This window comes from Pipistrellus kuhlii, unplaced genomic scaffold, assembly GCF_014108245.1.
Source record: "Pipistrellus kuhlii isolate mPipKuh1 unplaced genomic scaffold, mPipKuh1.p scaffold_m20_p_34, whole genome shotgun sequence".
Classification (NCBI taxonomy): Eukaryota; Metazoa; Chordata; class Mammalia; order Chiroptera; family Vespertilionidae; genus Pipistrellus; species Pipistrellus kuhlii.
Genome location: NW_023425534.1, coordinates 5,469,290 through 5,490,795, shown reverse-complemented (window position 1 = coordinate 5,490,795; position 21,506 = coordinate 5,469,290). Strand labels below are relative to the sequence as shown.

General features: G+C 55.6%; 2 protein-coding genes across 2 annotated transcripts in view; one reads left to right on the top strand and one right to left on the bottom strand.

The window, feature by feature from the left end:
- Positions 1-8,490, bottom strand: part of PLOD1 (procollagen-lysine,2-oxoglutarate 5-dioxygenase 1) — a 30,263-nt gene extending 21,773 nt beyond the window's left edge. The window contains exons 1-2 of the mRNA XM_036461065.2: positions 8,313-8,490; positions 386-477 (exon numbers count right to left, since the gene is read on the bottom strand). Of these exons, the coding sequence (XP_036316958.1) occupies positions 386-477; positions 8,313-8,388 (168 nt within the window). The 5' untranslated portion in view covers positions 8,389-8,490. The remainder of the gene's footprint in view (positions 1-385; positions 478-8,312) is intronic.
- A 6,097-nt stretch (positions 8,491-14,587) lies between these two features.
- Positions 14,588-21,247, top strand: KIAA2013 (KIAA2013 ortholog). Its single transcript, XM_036461071.2, has 3 exons — positions 14,588-15,824; positions 18,447-19,300; positions 20,580-21,247. Exons 1-3 carry the CDS (start codon positions 14,789-14,791, stop codon positions 20,595-20,597), a joined length of 1,908 nt encoding a protein of 635 aa, XP_036316964.1. The 5' UTR covers positions 14,588-14,788; the 3' UTR covers positions 20,598-21,247.
- The last annotated feature ends 259 nt before the right edge of the window (positions 21,248-21,506 follow it).

Genomic DNA, 21,506 nt, shown 5'->3' with positions numbered 1-21,506 from the left:
GACTCCGTGGACTGGCCATAGCCCGTGTTTCTTCAGAGGCGTGTTTGCACAGCAAGGTATCCAGACTGTGGGCATCCCCAAACCATCTGGGGAAGCTATGCCCGCTAACCTAGCCACTCCCCTGCTCCCCGAGAGCCCAGCCGCACTACACTGAGCACCCCCACACACCTCTCCGTCTCACTCTCCCCACACTCTCCACCTCCAGCCCCTCGTGGGTTTTGCTCATGTCTTTCTCCCTCTTGCTTTTTCTAACTCACTTCCAATGTTCAAGCTTCCAGAAGTTCCCCCTGTGGCTCCATGTCGGTTGGGGAAGGTGGACACCCAGCTCCTGGACTCCCCCCTCCCCTCCTCGAGTGACTCTGCCCCACCTGGGGAGCCCCCGTACCTGGATCTTGTAGTTGAAGAACTGGGCTGAGCGCTTGAAGCGTCGGAACCCCTCGGTCTCCTTCGTGGCCACCGTGAGAACTAAGAGGTTGTCTGGGGACAGAGAAGGGCGTGGTGAATGGGATGGAGGATGAGGGCAGGGGACAGGTAAGGGCAGATCACTGTTCTTGTCAAATCCCACAGGCCGTGTCCCCATTTCCATTAGAGACAAGAGCCCAAGGCCCAGGTAGGAAGGGGTGTGCTGTGCCCAAGGTCACCCAGCTGGTTAGTGACAGAGCTGAGATGTCTGTCACCTGGGTCTCCGGCCTCTCCTACAGGGCTCCCTTCACCCGTCACTGACCAGCACGACAGGAAGTGTCCCGAGCAGAGGTGTCTGCATCTTGCACTGTGGGACTGGGCCTTTCTGGCTTTATTTTTTTATTTTTATTTTTAATTGATTTTTTACAGAGAGGAAGGGAGAGGGGTAGAGAGCTAGAAACATTGATGAGAGAGAGACATCGACCAGCTGCCTCCTGCACACCCCCCACCGGGGATGTGCCTGCAGCCAAGGTACATGCCCTTGACCGGAATCGAACCCGGGACCCTTCAGTCCACAGGCCGATGAACTATCCACCGAGCCAAACCGGTTTCGGCCTCTCTGGCATTAGGGGCTCTGGGCCAGCCACAGGGCGGAGGGAAGGATCCACTCCAGACGCTGAATTCTGGCAGGTCCTCTCCGGCCCACATGGGACATCAGCCCAGAGGCAGCACCACCATCCACACCGCACCCAGAGCAGACATTGCTAATCAACCCCTACAGACTTTCTAGCTGAGTCTCACTCCTCCTTGGATTCTCCCAACAGCATAACCAATGAGTCAGCGAGGCATGGAGGAAACCAACTTGAAATCCTGGCCATTGACCAGAGCAGCTGTGTTACCTTTTTGTGTTTGTTGGTTAAAATCCTCACCTGAGGATATTTTCCCCATGGATGTTCAGAGAGACTGGAAGGGAGGGGGAGAGACAGAAACATCGATGTGAGAGACACATGGATTGGTGGCCTCCCCCGTGAGCGCACCTGGAGCTGAGATTGAACCTGCAACCCAGATATGTGCTCTTCACCTGGAACTTTTGGTGTTTGGGTGGCGGATGCTCTAACCACTGAACACACTGGCCAGGGCTGTATTACCTCTTTAGCAACAGGCCTCTCCCAGGCTCAGTAGTGCAGCTTCCCCTCTACAATGGAGCCCATGGGAAAGGACTCCCCGGAAAGCATCTCTGGGAGCCCTGGGGAAGTCCCTCCCAGACCCACACTTGGATGCTGAATCCTCTGAGGAGTAGTGAGGGCTCTGGTCCAGAATCCCAGCTCTGCTCCTTCCCAGCTACGTGACCTTGGGCGAATCCCTGACCTTTCTGCCTTCAGGTTCTCCCTTGTAGAATAGGGATTAATAGCTGAGACCAGTTTGTCTCAGTGGATAGAGAATCGGTCTGCAGACTGAGGGGTCCCGGGTTCAATTCCGCTCAAGGGCATGTGCCTTGGTTGCAGGCCCATCTCTGGTGGGGGGTGTGCAGCAGGCAGCTGATCAATGTTTCTCTCTCATCGATGTTTCTAACTCTCTATCCCTCTCCCTTCCTCTCTGTGAAAAATCAGTAAAATATATTTTAAAAATAAAAATAAATTTTTTAAAATATATTTTATTGATTTTGTACAGAGAGGAAAGGAGAGAGATAGAGAGTTAGAATCATCGATGAGAGAGAGTCATCGATCAGCTGCCTCTTGCACACCCCCTACTGGGGATGTGCCCGCAACCAAGGTACATGCCCTTGACCGGAATCGAACCCGGGACCTTCCAGTCCCCAAGCCAACGCTCTATCCATTGAGCCAAACCGGTTTCGGCAATAAAAATAAATTTTTAAAAAATGATTTGCAATAAAAATAAAAAAAAGAATAGGGATGAATAACAATGCCTTCTTCTCAGGGCCTCTGGACTAACTCCAGGAGATCGGACCTGTACAGTCCGGTTGGGAGGCTGGCACAGGCTAAGAGCTGTCACGGGTGACGGTGAATGAGCAGCAAACGCATCACTCTGGCACTCAAGGCCCTTGCTGATCGGTCTGACGACACGCATCCCGGCCAGCAGCCAGTGGGCCCTCCCCCAACCAGAATTCACACCTGGCTGGGCACATCCCTCCTGCCAGGACCCCCTCTCTGCCCTTTCCCTCACCTTCCTCCCGGTCCCAGGGCCAGGGACAGTGATGCCTCTTCCCTGCCCCCTCCACGAAGCCTTCCCAGATTTTCCCTGGCCTCTCTCCTCCCTCCGAGGCAGGGCCTCACTTTGCAGCACTCATCCTGGTTCCACCCGGAGGCCCTTTCTCCCCTGGGATCGGGGACTTGACACTGTTCTGGGTGAACAGACACCCTAAGCGGTGTGACCAGGCCAGCAAAGGCGGGTGAGGCACCCCAATCCCATCCTAGGAAGTCAGGAGGAGCCGGGCTCAAAGAATTTCAGGGTGTGTCTCATGTGGCTGAGCATCCCCCCATTCTCCGAAAGATCTCAGGCTCTGTTCCCCATCAAGCACAGACCTAGGTTATAGTTCAACCCCCAGATGAGACACAACCTATTGGGCGCTCGCTCGCTCTCTCTCTCTCTCTCTCTCTCTCTCTCTCTGAACCAGGAGGTCACCATTCAATTCCCAGTCGGGGCACATGCCCAGATTGCAGGCTTAATCCCAGTTGGGAGCGTAACAGGAGGCAACTCATCAATGATTCTCTCTCATCGGTGATGTTTTTATCTCTCCCTCCCTTCCTCTCTGAAATCAATAAAAATATATTTTAAAATAAATCAATAACGAAGGACTTGTATGCATGCATATAAGCATAACCAATGGACGAAAAACTCTGGGGAGGGAGGGTATGTATGGGAGGGAGGGGAAATGGTAAGATATGTACACATATAATACCTTAATGGAAAAAAAATACGCAAAAATAAATTAATTTAAAAAAATAAATCAATAAAATAAATTAAAAAACATGTCCTCAGGTGAGGATTACAAAAAGAGAAGAACAAAGGGGCCCGCCCAGGCTGGCCGAGCTGGCAGAGCCGCTGAGCGGAGGGGCAGAGGGCTGGCGCCAGGCAGCCGGGCAGGGACTGGCAGGGATCCACCGGGTGGGCGCAGGGACCTGGGCAGGAGGGGTGGGTGGCTGCAATAGGCAGGTGTGGAGGGGAGGCCTCACTCCCTGACCCTGGGGTGCAGGGCAGAGGGGCGCTTCTCACCCTTGGGGAAGGGGTCCCCCTAACTCCCGCCAGGGCTGAGCTCCTGCCCGGTGAGTCCAGGCAGGGCTGCCAGCTCTGAGGCCTCCTGTCGGAGGCCCTCTTGTTGTCCACCGGGGCTCCTGGGGACGGGAAGTGTCACATTTCACGATGGAAAAAGCCAGCCTGTGTGAGACTCTGGATTCTCCATTAGAAGCCAGGCAGCGAGGGGGGCAGGGGTGCTAGGTTTCAGGCTCCTTTTGGGGGTTTCTGCTTCCAAATCACCATAGCAATGACCTCTAACCTCTACAGGACACTTTCGGCTCCCAGACTCTGTGCTGAGCCTTTGCACAATCCAAATTCCCTCCCCCTACAGCGGGGAGCCCAGACCGGAAGCAGGTGGGCGGGGCTGGTGCTGGGAAACTGAAAGCCCCAGGGTGACCCTGCCCAAGCGGGTGCCCGGAGCTCTGACCCAGCCTGCGGGGAGCCGGGAAAAGACTCACCACGCGCCCTGGCCAGTATGGCTCAGTGGGTAGAGTGTCGGCCTGTGGACCAAAGGGTCCGGGGTTCCATTCCAGTCCAGGGCAAGCACCTGGTCTCAGGCTCCTCCCCAGCCTGGGCCCTGGTCAGGGTGCCTGCAGAAGGCAACCCATCGTTTCTCACACGTGGGTATTTCTCTGTCTTTCCCTCTCTCTCTCCTTCTCTTTAAGAACAAATGGAAAAAATAAACAAATAAAAATAAATGGGAAAAATATCCTCGAGTGAGGATTAAAAAAAATAATAATAATAAATAATAATAATAATAGCCAAAACCGGTTTGTCTTAGTGGATAGAGGGTTGGCCTTCGGACTTAGAGGTCCCGGGTTCGATTCCAGTCAAGGGCATGTACCTTGGTTGCGGGCACATCCCCAGTGGGGGGTATGCAGGAGGCAGCTGATTGATGTCTCTCTCTCATCGATGTTTCTGGCTCTCTGTCCCTCTCTCTTCCTCTCTGTAAGAAATCAATAAAATATATATTTTTTAAAAAAAAAATAATAATAATAATAATAAATAATAATAATAATAATAGCCAAAACCGGTTTGTCTTAGTGGATAGAGGATTGGCCTTCGGACTCAGAGGTCCCGGGTTCGATTCCAGTCAAGGGCATGTACCTTGGTTGCGGGCACATCCCCAGTGGGGGGTATGCAGGAGGCAGCTGATTGATGTCTCTCTCTCATCGATGTTTCTGGCTCTCTGTCCCTCTCTCTTCCTCTCTGTAAGAAATCAATAAAATATATATTTTTAAAAAAAATAATAATAAAATGAATTAACTTAAAAAAAAAAAAAAAAAAGGCTCACCATGTGACAGGAGCTGGGGCCAGGGCCCACGTGAAGCCTGACACCCAGCTCTGGGTCCTGCCGACTACTGCCCAAAGTCCAACCTGGTTTCCCAGAAGAATGGCCCAGGATCCCGGCCAGCGAGATAAGCAGGACAGAGGAGAGGAGTGGCAGGCAGATAGCGGCGAGCTGCCTCAGCCTCTACGTGCCCGTGTCCCCATCGGCAAAGTGAGAGTAATCACCGCCAAGGTGCTCCCTCCTCCGGACACTCCCACGCGGGTTAAACGAGAGGAATCACCACAGACACGCTCCCTCCTCCGGACACTCCCACACGGGCTAAGGGAGCTGATGGCCGCCTGGCCACGGGGCTCCATGCAGCCTTGTGCCAGGGAAGCTCCCTGGGAGGGGTGAGGGCAGGTTCCGGGGGCCCAGCGCAGAGAGGAGCCCCTCCTGAGAGGCTGAGCCAGGGTGGGGCGTGCAGACCCCTCTCTGGGCCCCCAGAGAAGGCTGAGAACTCGGGCTGGGTTCCCTGGACACAGGAGCTGCGCAGACAGGCCCCAGGGAGCCTCCCCAGCCCAAAGGCTTCAGTTCTGGCTCATCTGTAGGGAAACCTCCTTCCCAGCCCTCCTCCCCGCCTGCCCAACCCCTGTCCCACGCAGTGCCAGCCCAGGCGTGTGGTCTGGTCTCAGGCTTGTCAGGACACCCCCATCGTCTGCTCTTGGGGGCGGTGGGGACGCGTGAAGCTTCTCCCCCAGCTCACGCCGGGCTGATGCGACAGGGTCAGGCAGAGGGGCAGGAGATGGAGAGTCTAGCAGCCGCAGGTCTCTCTCCTCCTGACGGTACACATCCAGCCAGGCCTGCCTGACCCGGGGACTGTTTCTGGCCCCTGCACAGTGCAGGCAGGACCCCCGCCCAAAGCCAGGGTCTCCGGGGCCTTCCCTCTCACGTCACGGCCTGCAGGGACAGGCAGGAGCTTGGGAGAAAGCCAGGGGCTCTGCAAAAGGGAGAAAGGGCCATGGGGGGGAGGGAGGGGGTCTGCACTCTCCTCAGCTTTACAGAAATTTGCTCCTTTGGATGCTCTTTGTGGAAGGTCTTTTTTTGCCCCCCACACTGGTCTTGGGACTCGCCTGGGACAGGGTTATATGTCCTTCCTCAGGCTCTCCATTCAGTGACCTTACTTTCAACCAGCTGTGGCAACCTGAGACCAGGAGTTCATAACCTCTCAGAGCCTCAGTCTTTCGATCTGCAAAATGGGGTTAATGATTCCTTTCTTCCCCAAAGGGTCTGAATGGAGCAAGAGATGCACAGAGCCTCAACTTGAGAGCAGCTTGACAATAGCCCCGTACCCGGGACTGCTGTCCCTTCTCCATCAGTGAACGGTTATGACCTATGAGGTCGCTGGGTTGTCTCAGCGACACCCTGCTGTGGGGGCCGGCTGCCTTGTGTCTGCTCTGCCCCTCCCATCCCCTGCTGGAGTACAGGGCACCGGAAGCCTTGCCACTGATTTGATCCTCTCTGACTCCCCTCCCTGGGCTTCCTCGGAGGGGGCTACGTTTCTCTCATGAGATGGTCTCAGGCGGAGGGAGTTACAAAAACAGAAGCAGAGACCCTGGCCGGTTTGGCTCAGTGGATAGGGCATCGGGCAGAGGACTGAAGAGTCCTAGGTTCGATTCTGGTCAAGGGGACCTACCTCGGTTTTGCAGGCTCAATCCCTGGCCCTGATTGGGGAGCATACAGGAGGCAACCAATTGATGTGTCTCTCTCACATCGATGTTTCTCTCTGTCTCTCCCCCTCCCTTCCACTCTAAAAATCAATGGAAAAATATCCTCAGCTGAGGATTAACAACAACAACGACAAAAAAAAAACAACAGAAAAACAAAAGCAGAGGAACTGCCAGCAGAGGCCCAGAGTTTGTAGCTCCCAGCCAGTGAGAGGACCCTGGCCACAGGCCCTTTGCACACACCATCAGCCCAGCCCTGTGCTCAGCACCTCCCTCGCTGGATATTTTCCCCCACTCACTGGATTTTTTTACCTGTCCTACTGCCGGGCTGGTATACTCCAGGAAAGATGGCAGCATGGGCCAGCGAAGGCTTTATGGGCCACTGGGTGCTAATCTTGGCTCCCAAGCCCACAAGCTGCCCAAACTCTGGGCAAGTGAATCCACTCTGGAGCCTCAGACTCTCAGTCCGCTCATCCCTGGGACCCCTGGAAGAGCTCTGGGAGGGAGGTCGTGTAGCCCCAGTTTTACAGGCCAGGACACCGGGCCTCATGGCCATCAGACAACCGACTTCACCGGAAACACGTGGCCCGGACACAGCGGGGCTCAAAGGAACACTCCAGAACCGGTCCACGGGTCTGCCAACCTACCACCCCGCCCCCTCCAGCTCCCAGGTTCCCCAGGAGGGAGGGCCCGGGGAACAGAGGATCACGGGAGGGGTGGCCAGTTCAGATCTGCCTCCGTGGGACTGCCACGATCTCCCTATGCCCTCCTGGCGGCTCTCCGATGCCCAGCAGGCAGCCCCGGAGGAGGCCCGACCCACTCAGGATAGCGGGGCCCATGCCAGCATCCTCTCTGCCTCGGGGATGTGGAAGGAACACTAGACGCGGAGTCCAGGGGACCTGGGAGCAGCCACTCCAGGACTGGCCGCACCTGGGCAGTCATGGCACCTATGGGGCCTGTGCCCCCATGTGCACAGTGGGGAGAGGAACACACACACACACACACACACACACTCACCCCGCAGGCGCAGGGCAGACCTTGGAGAATGCAGCTGGAAGTGCCAGCAGCTCTGCAGCAGGCCCCACCCCCACCCCAGCCACCTCTCCAGGTGGCCGCTCACCCCCCTGAGCTCTTGGCCAGAGGGGCTCTGCAGCTGGACGCCACTGGGTGCTAATCTTGGCTCCCAAGCCCACAAGCTGCCTAAACTCTGGGCAAGTGAATCCACTCTGGAGCCTCAGTTTGCCCAGCTGGAAAATGGGGATGGGGGAAGGATGCACAGCTGAGGGCTGCCATCAGGCTTAACGGACGCGGGGCCTGCAGTAAGTGCCCCATCAATAGGAGCCGCTGTCATTAGGAACGCCGTTATTTGTCTCTCCGGTGCCTGCCGGGACGTACCGGACTTCCCTCCCAGATGTGGGGACCAACCAGCCCGAGACGGGAAGTGATTTTCCCAAGTCACCCGCGAACCAGTGGACAAGCAGCCAGAACCCGGACTCCCCATCCCCAGCCCGCCAGCCCAGGCCTCCTGTGGGTACCGGTCCTCACCGAAGCACCCCCCCAGATCAGCCCCCAGCCCCCCAGATCAGCCCCCAGCCCCCCAGATCAGCCCCCAGCCTCCCTCCGGCCCCGGCTCCCTTGCCCGCCCCCGGCCCGGCGCTCACCCTCCGGCTTGGCGTCCGCCTTCGCTCTGGCCAGGAGCAGCCAGCCCAGCGGGGCCAGGAGCAGCAGCGGCCGCATCGCCGGGGTCGGGGTCCGGGGGGAAGTCGGTCCGTGAGCCCCGGAGCGAGCGGCTGGAAACTTCGGGACGCGGCGGCGGGGCGCTGCCACGCACGGGGCCCGCCCCGGGGCGGAGCGCGCCGCCCCCTCCGCTCCGGCGCCCTCCGGGGCTGGGCAGGCGGGGAGGAGGGCTGGGGAGGAGGTTTCCCTGCAGACGAGCCAGAACCGAAGCCTCTGGGCTGGGGAGGCTCCCTGGGGCCTGTCTGCGCAGCTCCCGGGTCCTCCCGCCGCCTGCCCTCCTCCCTCCCGTCTCAAGGGCCCCTGTCCGGCCTGGGAGAGAGGGGGAGCGGGTGATGCAATGATTTCTGTGCCCCCGATGCCGCGCCCAGGCTGGAGGGCATGGGGACTGTGAGCCCGGGGTGGGGGTTCCGCCGGGTCTGGCAGGGTTAACGGCACCGGGACCCGAACCCTGGGGCGTGGGGTGGGCCGGGCCGGGAGGACCGTGTTCAAAGGCGTCCACACACCGGCCCAGACCCTCCCGGCTGCTGATCACCAGTCCCCAAAGCAGGAAACCCTTTGAGTTCCCTCTGTCCCTGTGAGCCAGGCCACAGGGAACTGGGCGACACACAGACGGGGAGCGGGACACAGCGGCCGAGAAAAGTACAGCAGTTTGTGTTTCAGCCTCCTGGTTCACAGGTTGGCACTCAAGCGCTGAGCCACTCCGGCCGGGCAGCACATGTGATTTTATTTTATTTTTATTTTTTTAAATATATTTTATTGATTTTTTAAAATATATATTTTATTGATTTCTTACAGAGAGGAAGGGAAGAGGGATAGAGAGTTAGAAACATCGATGAGAGAGAAACAACGGATCAGCTGCCTCCTGCACACTCCCCACTGGGGATGTGCCCGCAACCAAGGTACACGCCCTTGACAGGAATGGAACCTGGGACCCTTGAGTTCGCAGGCCGACGCTCTATCCATTGAGCCAAACCGGCCAGGCAGCACTTGTGATTTTAGAGGTTAAGTACAATCTCTGGGAACCCGCTCGGTCACCTCACAGTATGGAGATTTGCTCTTTGCACAGATGGCAGGAGTGAGGCAGGAGGGACCCAGCAGCAAGCCCAGGGCACCAGGCAAGGGAAGGGCAGAGGCATGGGTGCCGTCCAGGGCTTCTCCTGCCCGCCCAGCGGGGACCAGGGCAGGGAGCGTCTGCAGCTGGGATAGGACCTGGCGCCGGAATGCACCGGATGTTTTTGAATTCAGGAGAAGCAGACTGGAATTCCAGAGCCTCGGAGGAGAAAATGGAAGGATGAGCAGAGAGGAAGAGAATGAGCGTACGTCAGCTGGGTTCATTTTCAAAACTCCGTTTCATTCCATGTGCATAGCAACCCTTCACGTCAGGCAGCATTGCCCCCATTGGGGAAATGAGGAACCCATTTAAAGTGACGTGATCTGCCGGGACCAGTTTGGCTCAGTGGATAGAGCGTCGGTCTGTGGACAGAAAGGTCCCGGGTTCGATTCCAGGCAGGGGCATGTGCCTTGGTTGCGGGCACATCCCCAGTAGGGGGTGTGCAAGAGGCAACTGATCGATGATTCTCTCTCATCCGATGTTCTTAACTATCCCTCTCTCTTCCTCTCTGAAAAATCAGTAAAATATATTTTTAAAAAATTATAAAAAACAAAAAATAATAAAGTGACATGATCTGTCCTGACCGGTTTGGCTCAGTGGATAGAGCATCGGCCTGCGGACTCAAGGGTCCCGGGTTCGATTCCGGTCAAGGGCATGTACCTTGGTTGCTGGCACATCCCCAGTGAGGAGTGTGCAGGAGCCAGTTGACCGATGTTTCTCTCTCATCGATGTTTCTAACTCTCTATCTCTCTCCCTGCCTCTCAGTAAGAAATAAATAAAAATATATTTAAAAATAAGGTGATGTGATGTGCTTGAAGTCACACTGCTGATATGGGACCATAGGAAGGGTGGCAGCTTCAAAACCCAGCTCTAACTTCCCGTTGGCTGGGGCCCTAGAAGAACGTCAATGGTGATGTTCTGTGGACAGAAAAACAAAACAAAACAAAACAAAAAAACCCTTGGGCAGTGGGGTTCCCATGGCCCAAGACCCCAGAATCGTTGCACATCAGGAGGAGGGGGGACCATTTGAAGGCTGCTGGCCTCTCCTGGAGAAAGGATTCACCCTGGACAAGCCTGCCCTCCATACACTGGGTTCCATTTCTTTGCTCCCTTCATCAAATTGCTAGAACTTGAACCCAGTCCAAACTTCACCCGAAAAGAGGTCCTGTCTCTTTAACCAGGGGTGGCTGCTGCCCAGATGTTACTCTCGCTACGTGCAGCACATGTTGTACACAGTTAAAGGCACAGGACCCTGCTTCCCTGGGAAAGTACAGAAAGGAGAGCTGGCCTGGAGGGCAGTTGTCTGCTGCCATGGGCTTTGCTCACATTCCTTCTCTCCTTTCACCCATGTCCTTTCTTGTCCTTTCTTGTCCCGAGGACAGTCATATTCTGTGCTGCCAGACAGGCTAGGCAGACCCCTACCCCCTTTACAGCCATCAGCTAATCCCACTCCACTCACCCTTAGCCCCTTTAATAATCCTGTAAAATAAAAGTCTAGCCCTAACCGGTTTGGCTCAGTGGGTAGAGTGTTGGTCTGCGGACTAAAAGGTCCCAGGTTCGATTCTGGTCAATGACATGACCAGAATCGAACACATCCCCAGTGGGGAGTGTGCAGGAGGCAGCTGATCGATGTTTCTCTCTCATTGATGTTTCTAGCTCTCTATTCCTCTCCCTTCCTCTCTGTAAAAAAATCAATAAAATATATTTTTAAAAATAAAATGAAAGGCTAATATACAAGTCAACCTACCTGCTGAACGACCCATCGCTATGATGCACACTGACCATCAGGGGGCAGACGCTCAATGCAGGAGCTGCCCCCTGGTGGTCAATGCGCTCCTACAGGGGGAGTGCTGCTCAGCCAGAAGCCAGGCTCATGTCTGGCCAGTGCAGCAGTGATGGTGGGAGCCTCTCCCACCTCTGCAGCAGGGCTAAGGATGTCTAACTGACAGCTTAGGCCCACTTCTCCCACCCCCAGCGGGCCTAAGCCATCAGTTGGACATCCCCCAAGGGCTCCTGGACTGTAAGAGGGCCCCCTCCCTAAGTGCATAAATTTCATGCACCAGACCTCTAGTAAAAATGATAATAATAAAAGAAATAGAATTTCCAAGCTGTTCCCTAAGGAAAAAAAAAAAAAAAGGAAAAGATACAAGTGAAAATCATATGCTACAATTTCTGTGAAAGAAAAACTTGGTACTACATGTCTAGATGCCTATATATCTGTAAGCAAATAGAATATCTGGCAGAGTACCCAAGGAACCCGTGGCAGCGGTTGCATCTGCGAAGAGGAACAGATGGCTGGGTGGGGCCCCAGGAGAGGGGAAGACTTAATAGTCGCTCTTCACCCTTTTGCACATGTTGAATCTTGTATCATATATCCTGCTTCCTAGGAAAAGTGAGTAATGAATGGTTATTTTGAACCAGGCACCATGCCAAATGTGTCCCGTGTGTGTCCATGTAAGCCTCGGAGCAGTCCTCTCTCTCATGCTCCCCATTTTATGGATAGAGAAACTGAGGGTTAGGGAAGTTAGTTGACTTGCTAGCGAGGGGTAAAGCCAAGAATGAAAACCCAGGCAGCCTGATGCCACGGTCCTCACGCTTGGCTCCCTGGCTTTGTTGTGGCTGTGCTGCCGACCTCCCTGTGAGTCTCCTTCCCTTGGGGTGTTTGAGAGTGGCAAGGGAGTCCCTGAATTCTGGGCCTTTCATTTGACTAGGAATCTGCTTCCAGAAATTGCTCCCCCCCCAAAAAAAAAAAATCATGCAAATGGGCCAAGATATATACCTATTTCATGGATGTTTGTAATTGTAAAAAATAATGACTTTTTTAAAAAATATATTTTATTGATTTTTCTTACAGAGAGGAAGGGAGAGAGATAGAGAGCCAGAAACGTCGTTGAGAAACATCAACCAGCTGCCTCTTGCACACCCCCTACTGGGGATGTGTCCGCAACCAATGTACATGCCCTTGACCGGAATCGAACGTGGGACCTTTCAGTCCACAGACCGACGCTCTACCACTGAGCCAAACCGGTTTCGGCAATATGACATTTTTAAATTGGGTTTCCAATTAAAAATTATTTAGTGTGTGCCATGCACCTTGTTTGCTTTGTCTGTATTAACTTATTAATTTCTCCAAAACGCGAGAGGCAGGGTCTCTGGTCCTTCCCATTCCACAGGCGGGATGCACCTGGTCTGGTATGCTTCCAGGTCACTGTGCCTCCCAAGTCCTTCTGCCTCGTCAGGAGGTTGGAGGGACCCTATCTCTCTAGCTACAGGAAATGGATTCCTGGTCAGCCACCAGCCTATTTCCTGGGTTTGTGAACTCCCAGTGGTAATTAAGAATTTTGTTTTTTGGCCCTGTGGGCATGGCTCAGTGGCTCAGTGGAGACCTATGAACCCCACAGGAGGTCACAGTTCTATTCCTAGTCAGGACACATGCCCAGTTGTGGGCTCAGTCCCGTGGGGGATGTGCAGGAGGCAGCTAATCAATGATTCTCTCTCATCATTGATGTCTCTCTCCCTCTTCCTTCCTCTCTGAAATCAATAAAAATGTGTTTAAAAAACAGACATTAAAAACAAAAGAGCCGAAACTGGTTTGGCTCAATGGATAGAGCGTTGGCCTATGGACTGAAAGGTCCCAGATTCAATTCCGGTCAAGGACATGTACCTTGGTTGTGGGCACATCCCCAGTAGGAGGTGTGCAAGAGGCAGCTGATCAATGATTCTCTCTCATCGATGTTTCTAGCTATCTATCCCTCTCTCTTCCTCTCTGTAAAAAATCAATAAAAATATATTTAAAAAAAAGAATTTTGTGTTTGTGTTTTGATAATAACCTTGGAGGGATAAAGGGGCTACTGTACCATCACCCAGACTTGCAACTTGGCAAACGCATCTTTGTCTCCCCACAGCCCACAAGAAGCCACCTCAAATGCCCAGTTAATTTCCAACGACTGGGAAGCACTGTCTGGCTTCGGAATATCCGGACAGCGAAGTGGGAACAATGGCCCCACTGTCTGCCCTTGCTCGTACAAATGTTTTCCTCCAGTAACAAAGCTAAATGCCTCTTTTTGCATCGATGGTTCACAATTTAAAGGCATTTTCAAAGCATGGGAATTTAGTGTCTCATGTTATGTAATAAGTTAAAACTCAGGGTTCACATGAAGACGGCTTGGTGTGGTGGAGACATGGACAGTCTGGGGCCGGATTTCTGTCCCTTAGATTCTACTTGCTGCCGGGCTGGTCTGGAGGAGCTGTCAGCAATGCATTTCCCAGGAAATCTAATTTAGAGGGGCTACTTCCTTTTCCTTTTCTTTTCTTTCTTTCTTTCTTTCTTTCTTTCTTTCTTTCTTTCTTTCTTTCTTTTTATATATCTTATTGATTTTTTACAGAGAGGAAGAGAGAGGAAGAGAGAGTTAGAAACATTGATGAGAGAGAATCATCGATCAGCTGCCTCTTGCACACCCCTATTGGGAATGTGCTCACAACCAAGGTACATGCCCTTGACCGGAATCGAACCTGGGACCTTTCAGTCCACAGGCCGATGCTCTATCCACTGAGCCAAACCGGTTTCGGCTCTTTTCTTTTTTCTTTTCTTTCCTTTTCTTTTCTTTTCTTCATCTTCTTTTCGTCTCTCTCTCTCCTTCCCTTTCTCTCTTTCTTTTTGTTTTGTTTTATTGCGGTGAGGATCGTCATTTTTACATAAAAAAGTTTTATTATTACATTTTTTTTAGTTTTTTTTATTAAATTATTATCTGTGTACATATTATGATTACATTTAAATCTTAGGTCTGTTGACTCCATCAGTAGCAAACGGGGCCTAGCATGTGCTGGGTTTGGCCGACTCCGTGTTTTTTTCAAGTTGGTCGGATGCTTCCAGTACTACCCGCCCAACCCCGCCCCCTCCACTCACCCACACCCGGACCCGCAGCTCCCGCCCCTCCCGCCGTGCTCCCGTCCCTTTCCCAAGCTCCGCCCCCTTTCCCACCTCCACCCGCAGCTCCCGCCCTTCCCGCAGTGGCCCCGCCCCTTCCCCAAGCCCCGCCCTGGCCCCGCCCCCTCATTTCCATGTGTCGCAAAAGACGCGGTGGCGCTTGACGGCGGCGTCGTTTGACGTTCGGAGGCGTCGGAGGAGGAAGAAGAAGGGACGGTGGCGGCTGCCGCAGCGGCTGCGACGCGGTCCGTGGCGGGCCCCGCGGTCGCGGCTGCAGAGTGAGGCGCGCGGGCGGCGGGGCCGGTGGGCGGGGCGGCGGGCCCAGCGGCCCCTCCCGCGCCGCGCCCGCGCCCGGCGGCCCGATGTGGCTGCAGCAGCGGCTCAAGGGGCTGCCGGGGCTGCTGTCGAGCAGCTGGGCCCGCCGCCTGCTCTGCCTGCTCGGCCTCCTGCTGCTGCTCCTGTGGTTCGGCGGCTCCGGGGCGCGGCGCGCGGCGGGCGGCCTGCACCTGCTGCCCTGGGCCCGCGGCCCGCCGGGCGCCGCCGCGCCGTCCGCCTGCCTGGAGGCGGCCACCCGCGCCTGGCGCGGCCTGCGGGAGCGCGGCGAGGCGGTGCCGCCGGGCCGCGGGGTGCCGGCCCTGGTGGCCAACGGCTTCCTGGCCCTGGACGTGGCCGCCAACCGGCTGTGGGTGACGCCCGGCGAGCGGGAGCCCGCCGTGGCGCCGGACTTCGTGCCCCTGGTGCAGCTGCGCCCGCTGAACGCGCTCTCCGAAGCCGGGGAGTCGGTGCTGCTGCTGCGTGAGGGGCTGCTGCGCCGGGTGCGCTGCCTGCAGCTGGGGGCCCCGGGGACCGGCGCCGCCGCCGCCGCCGCCCCCGGACCGGCCTCCGCCTCCGGCCTCGTCACGGGAGCCGCCCGCGACTGCGTGCTGCTGCAGGAGGACTTCCTGGCGCACCGGGGCCGGCCCCACGTCTACCTGCAGCGCATCCAGCTCAGCAACCCCACGGAGCGCGTGGCCACGCTGCAGACGGTGGGGCCCACCGCCAGGCCGCTCCCCAGAGCCTACACCAGCACCCTGGAGAAGGCCGGAGACCATCAGTTCCTTCTCTATTCGGGCCTGTCCCCGCCCCTTCCCAAGGGGCAGGTGCACCTCGTGGTGGTGGCCGCCAAGAAGCTAGTGGACCGGCTCCAGGTGGCTCCCAAGACGCAGCTGGATGAGACGGTGCTGTGGGTGGTGCACATCTCAGGGCCGCTGAACCCGCAGGCGCTCAAAAGCAAAGCCGCCAAGGAGCTCAAGGTGCTGCAGGACTTGGCCCGGAAGGAGATGCTGGAGCTCCTGGAGATGCCCGCCGCCGAGCTGCTCCAGGACCACCAGCGCCTCTGGGCCCAGCTCTTCAGCCCAGGTGAGGCGTGGCAGGTGCTTGGTTCATAGTCCACACCTCGCACCGGGGTGAGCCTGGCCCACCCTGCAGGTGCCCCTCCGACATCCGCAGAGGTTAAACTTTGGGCGTGGCCTTTGACCTGGGGCTGACCCTGTTCCATCCCTTAGTGTCCGTGTGACCTGGGCCGGTAGCCTAATCTTTCTGGACTTGTATTCAGTAGTAACAGTAGCACCTGCCTCAGAGGCTTTAATGAGATTCTAACTATGAGTGTAATGGGTAAGTCTTCTTTCCGTCCTTGTGGGTGAGGCCTGATTTGAGCACAATGGCTTAGAGCAGTGATTCTCAATCTTTCTAATGTTGCAACCCTTTAATACAGTTCCTCATGTTGTGGTGATCCCCAACCATAAAATTATTTTCGTTGCTATTTCATAACGATTTTGCAGTTCTCAGGTTGAGAACCGCCAGCAGGGTTGCCTAAGACCATCGGAAAACACAGATATGTACCTTATGATTCACAACAGTAGCAAAATTGCAGTTATGAAGTAGCAACGAAAATAATTTTATGGTTGGGGGTCACCACAACATGAGGAGCTGTATGAAAGGGTCCAGCATTAGAAAGGTTGAGAATCAGGGGTTTAGAGGGTCAATTTGTAAAGGATAAAAATGGCAGGCAGGGGGAGGCCTGGTCAGTCCCCACCCAGATTCTTTCTTCAGTTCCCTGGAGCCCGGCTGGCGACCAGCACGGTTTCCTGGTGACCAGCTCCCGCTGAGGTGCCCCAGCTGAGGGGGCTGCGGTTTTTTCACAAGGAGATAGCGGGACCTCTCAGCAGGTGGGATGCTCTGTCAAAGGAAAGCTGCTTCCCCTCAGCTGCTGAAGAAGATAAATCCTGCTCTAGATGAGAGAGATTTTGGTTTGCAGAGTTCTTGTTGTCTGGATCCTTCTATTTAGTTACCCAAGGAGTCTAATTCATCCAAGAAGTGTGTGCCTGCCGCTGCCAGGTCTGTCCTCCCGGGAGAAGACAGAATGGGCAGAGCACAGGCCCTGCTCACGGTGCCTTCTGTGCTCACGGGGCTTGCTCACACTGGATGGGAGAAAGACAGACATTAGGAAATTGAAATTTTGAATAGATAAGAAAGATAGCGTTCTAGAATCAGAAGTGCTACAGAGAAAGGTTAAAAGTAGTGATTGAAGGTGACTGAAGGGGGAGGTAAAAGCAGGGGCCAGACTCTGTTTAGCCCCAGGTGTCAGGGAGGCCTCTCTGAGGAGGAAACACTGAAGCTGAGACCTGAATGGCGAGGAAGCCAGCCAGCAGGCCATTGCCCCTGAGGCAGCAGCCAGTTTGGTTGAAGGGCCAGTGTGGCCCGCAGGGAGTGAGCCTGAGGGGACCGGTGCGGGTGGGGAAGGTAGTGAGTGGAGTGGCCAGATCCTAAAGGGTCTTGCAGGCCTTAGTGAGGAGGGTGAATTGTATTGTAAATGGGATGGAAAGCAGGGCAGAGCCACCACCTGCTGCACGCTTTTAAAGGTCCCTGTGGCTGCTGTGTGCAGAGAATAGACCGTATGGGGGCAAAGTGGAGCGTGGAGACCAGATGAGAGAGGAGGGTGGCTGGGCCGGAGCTGTGACTGTGGAGGTGGAAGGGGACAGATTCTAACACCTTTGGAGGCAGAGCTGCCAGCACTTTCCAGGGACTGGCTGCCGGGAGGAAGAACGCCAAGGTGACCCCTGAGTTTGCGGGGAGGGCTTGAGCAGGTGTCTGGGGACAACTTCGGGAAGGATCGGTTTGGGGCTGGAAGAATTCAGCCACGTCAGGTTCAAAACACCTGTCGTCCAAGCGGGCTGTTCGCTGGTTGGGTCTAGAGGTCATTCAGAATTTGGAGATCTTGGTTTCGGGCTCGATCCTCAGTAGGGAGTGTGCAGGGGGGAGCTGATCAATGTTTCTCTCTCTATTCTTCTCCCTCTCTCTCTAAAAGCAATAAAAACATAAACAATGTTAACAGCTACAGGACTGGAGAGAGAGAGAGAGAGAGAGAGAGAGAGAGAGGATTGAGTGGAGAAACCCAGGGCTGGCTAGAGTGACAGTGTCCTGGAACGGACTTTCTACTTGACTCCATATGGCTGGGGCCAAGGTCTGGCTCTGTCTGTTCTTTGGGGCTTTGGCAGGAGGCACCGCTGCCTTTTATTTTTATTTTTTTAAATATATTTTATTGATTTTTAAAATTTATTGATTAAGGTATCACATATTTATCCTCAACCCCCCATTCCAATCCCCCCCCCCTGATTTTTTTACAGAAAAGAAGGGAGAGGGATAGAGAGGTAGAAACATTGATGAGAGAGAAACATTGATCAGCTGCCTCCTGCACACTCCCTACTGGGGATGTGCCCGCAACCAAGGTACATGCCCTTGACTGGAAACGAACCTGGGACCTTTCAGTCCGCAGGCCGACGCTCTGTCCACTGAGCCAAACCAGTCAGGGTGGTGTCTTTTAATAAGATTTTAGGTTTCGGGCCCACAGGGCTCAAGTTAGTCATGTGAGGAAGCCAGGCAGGAGCACCCTCAGGACAGAGACTTTGTGTCTCTGCTGCCCGCGCTCTCCCTTTCATGCCGTGCCATCCTCCGTAACGTGCAATCTTGGTGGCGTTACAGGTGTGGAAATGAAGAAGATCACGGACGCCCACACCCCGTCTGGCCTGACCGTGAACCTGACCCTGTACTACATGCTGTCCTGCTCAACAGCCCCCCTGCTCAGCCCCAGCCTGAGCCACAGGGAGCGGGACCAGATGGAGTCGACGCTCAACTATGAAGATCACTGCTTCAGCGGCCACGCCACCATGCACGCCGAGAACCTCTGGCCCAGCTGGCTGTCCTCCGTCCAGCAGATCCTGCAGCTCTCCGACCTGTGGAAGCTGACGCTGCAGAAGCGCGGCTGCAAGGGGCTGGTGAAGGTGGGCGCCCCCGGCATCCTGCAGGGCATGGTGCTCAGCTTCGGCGGCCTGCAGTTCACCGAGAACCACCTGCAGTTCCAGGCCGACCCGGACGTGCTGCACAACAGCTACGCCCTGCACGGCATCCGCTACAAGAACAACCACATCAGCCTGGCCGTGCTCGAGGACCCCAGGGGCGAGCCGTACCTGCACGTGTCTGTGGACACCCACGGCCAGCCCGTCAAGATCTACGCCTGCGAGGCGGGCTGCCTGGCGGATCCCATGGAGCTGACCTCGGACCCCGAGGGCCTCACCTTCCCCGTCATGGTGACGCAGCCCATCACGCCTCTGCTCTACGTCTCCACCGACCTCACGCACCTGCAGGACCTGCGGCACACGCTGCACCTCAAGGCCATCCTGGCCCACGACGAGCACATGGCCCAGCAGGACCCCGGCCTGCCCTTCCTCTTCTGGTTCAGCGTGGCCTCCCTCATCACCCTCTTCCACCTCTTCCTCTTCAAGCTCATCTACAACGAGTACTGTGGGCCTGGGGCCAAGCCCCTCTTCAGGAGTAAGGTATAGAGCCTGGTGTCGGCAGAGCCTTGCACTCCGTCCTCTGCTCTAGGACGGGGTGAGGCCTGGGCCGTCACGGGGTGCCCTCTCAGCCATGTCCTCAGCCCTTTACTCATAGACAGGAGCGAGTGTGTTTGAAAGGACACTGAGAAGTGACTTGTGAAAGGAGACCATAGGAAGGGACAGCTGCGGGTGGGTGAGCCCGCTGGCCTCCCAGGGTCCTGGGCAGCTGTCCCCCACCCCACCCCACCCCACCCCACCCCAGATGAATCTCAGCACCTGAAAATAACTGCAGCAAAGCCCTAGATTAACCCGAGGTCTCTGTCTAAGCTGCTGAGGGGACCCCATCTGAACCCGGGCAGCCTGCACTGTGGGCCAGAGGGGGTCATCTGTCAGCTCAGACAAGGCCATTCCCCTCAGTTCCTCACGTGGCTGTGCCCCGGGAAGCCTTGGTTTTGATCTCAGTCGCTGCGGGCTTGTATCTGGACCATATCTCAGGACATCAGGATTGATGTCTCGGGGGAGGCCGCCTGCTGCCCTGTCACCCCGTCAGTCTGTGCTTTCTCGCCACCAGGATGTCCCGGGGGAAAGATCGGAGGGAATCCGCTGTTGGCAGTGGCAGGAGGAAGTGCTAGAGGGAGCTTGTTGCCTCTGCCCTCCTCCGCCTGAGAGTAGAGAGGAAGATGAAGGTCTAGGTCTGGTGCTAAGTAGCTAAAGAGAAATGCCCCATCACCTCCGCAGGCTTTGTGGCCGGGACTGGGAGGAGGAAGGAGCATTGGGCCTGAAGGAGTGGGAAAAGGGTGGGAGGCAGGTCTGAGCTCCTCAAGCTTGAAGAACAAAGTCAGATCAAAAAGAAATGTGCAGACACCATCCGGGAGCCTTCTGGGTTTGCATTGTGTGGGTGGCAGCCTCTGTTCTGCCCCAGGCTGCTTTTCCTTGCTCTTAAAGTGGCACACACCTATTCACCGTGGTTTCCCACACAGTCCGGGGGACAAGCCAAACTGCCTTCATGCAGCACTGCCCCACGTCCCTCAGTTACTTGTGCTAGAGCGGGCCACACCGCAGCAGAGCCTGGTGCTTGCTCTGCATCGCCTCGGAGGCCCCAGACAGCACATCCATAGCAGTTCCAGCCTGTCCCTGGGCCGGGAGCCGTCAGTCACGCCCGATCAGAGCCCGGGTGGGCGCCCCCAGGGCGGTCTCCGTGGCCGCTCCCCGTAGCATTTCTGTAGCTGCCCACAGGGTCAGCGGCGAGCAGTAACAACTTGTTTTGTTAATTGAACAGGAAGATCCCAGTGTCTGAGTGAACCAACAGCCCTGCTTTCAGCCACCCCTGGCACAAGACACCCAGCACTGACACTCCTGCTGCAGCGAACAAGGGATCCTTTGAAAGCACCCGCCCTTTTGTGCCTTGTTGGGACAGCAGTGATGCAGAAGCGCGTGTGGATGTTCAGGAGTTCGCACTGGGGAGCGGGGGAGCGGCCAGTGGGCTTTTGTAAGCTTTCCACTCAATAAAATGAACCCACGTGGGAAATACTTGAAATCGAACTCACTCCTTCCACTTTCCCCCTTTCCTCTGCCCAGGAACTAGACCCCTTTGGAAAAGACTCGTCTAGGAGAATTGTGGGCTCTTTCCTAATTTAATGTGTTCCTTCTTAACTGGATTTTTAATTTATTGCTGAGATTTTGCTGATGGCTTTTCCTTCCACTGTCGACAGTGATTCCTGGTGGTGGTCTCTGAGCTTGCCGCAGGGCTGGCATCCGCGTGGTGGCCTGCGTGGAGGGCTCGGCCCCGGGGCCCCCTCGGGTTTGCACATGTCCCTTTGACGATCTGTGTTTTGTATTTCTGGGCTTCGGGGGAAGTGTTTAACTTTCTAGTGATTGCTAATTGTTGTTTTTGAAATACCAAAGCTTTCTTTTGTTCCGTTTTTAAATAAATCTCTTTCAAACTTCCGTGGTCCATCTGTGTGTGGTTGAAACTTCTGGAAACATCCCATCTTTCTTGGTCACCAGACTGGGGTGGTGTCTGAAGCAGAAGGGCCGGCCACCTCGCCCCCATGTGACGATAGGAATTCTTTTCCCACGTCTTCTCCTCCCCCTCCTCCTCCTCCTCCTCCTCCTCTCAGAGGCATCCACTCAGATGGGGAGGCAGCCACTTCTCTGCTCCCCAGGGGGGTGGGGTCCCTGGGTGGTCCCGCCCCATGGGCTGGTC

What these genes read in the sequence shown, in the direction of transcription:
- KIAA2013 (XM_036461071.2), top strand. Translation starts at nt 14,789, where the DNA reads ATGTGGCTGCAGCAGCGGCTCAAGGGGCTGCCGGGGCTGCTGTCGAGC. An exon ending in GGCCCAGCTCTTCAGCCCAG is followed by an intron (nt 15,825 to 18,446) that starts GTGAGGCGTGGC and finishes GTGGCGTTACAG; the next exon opens with GTGTGGAAATGAAGAAGATC.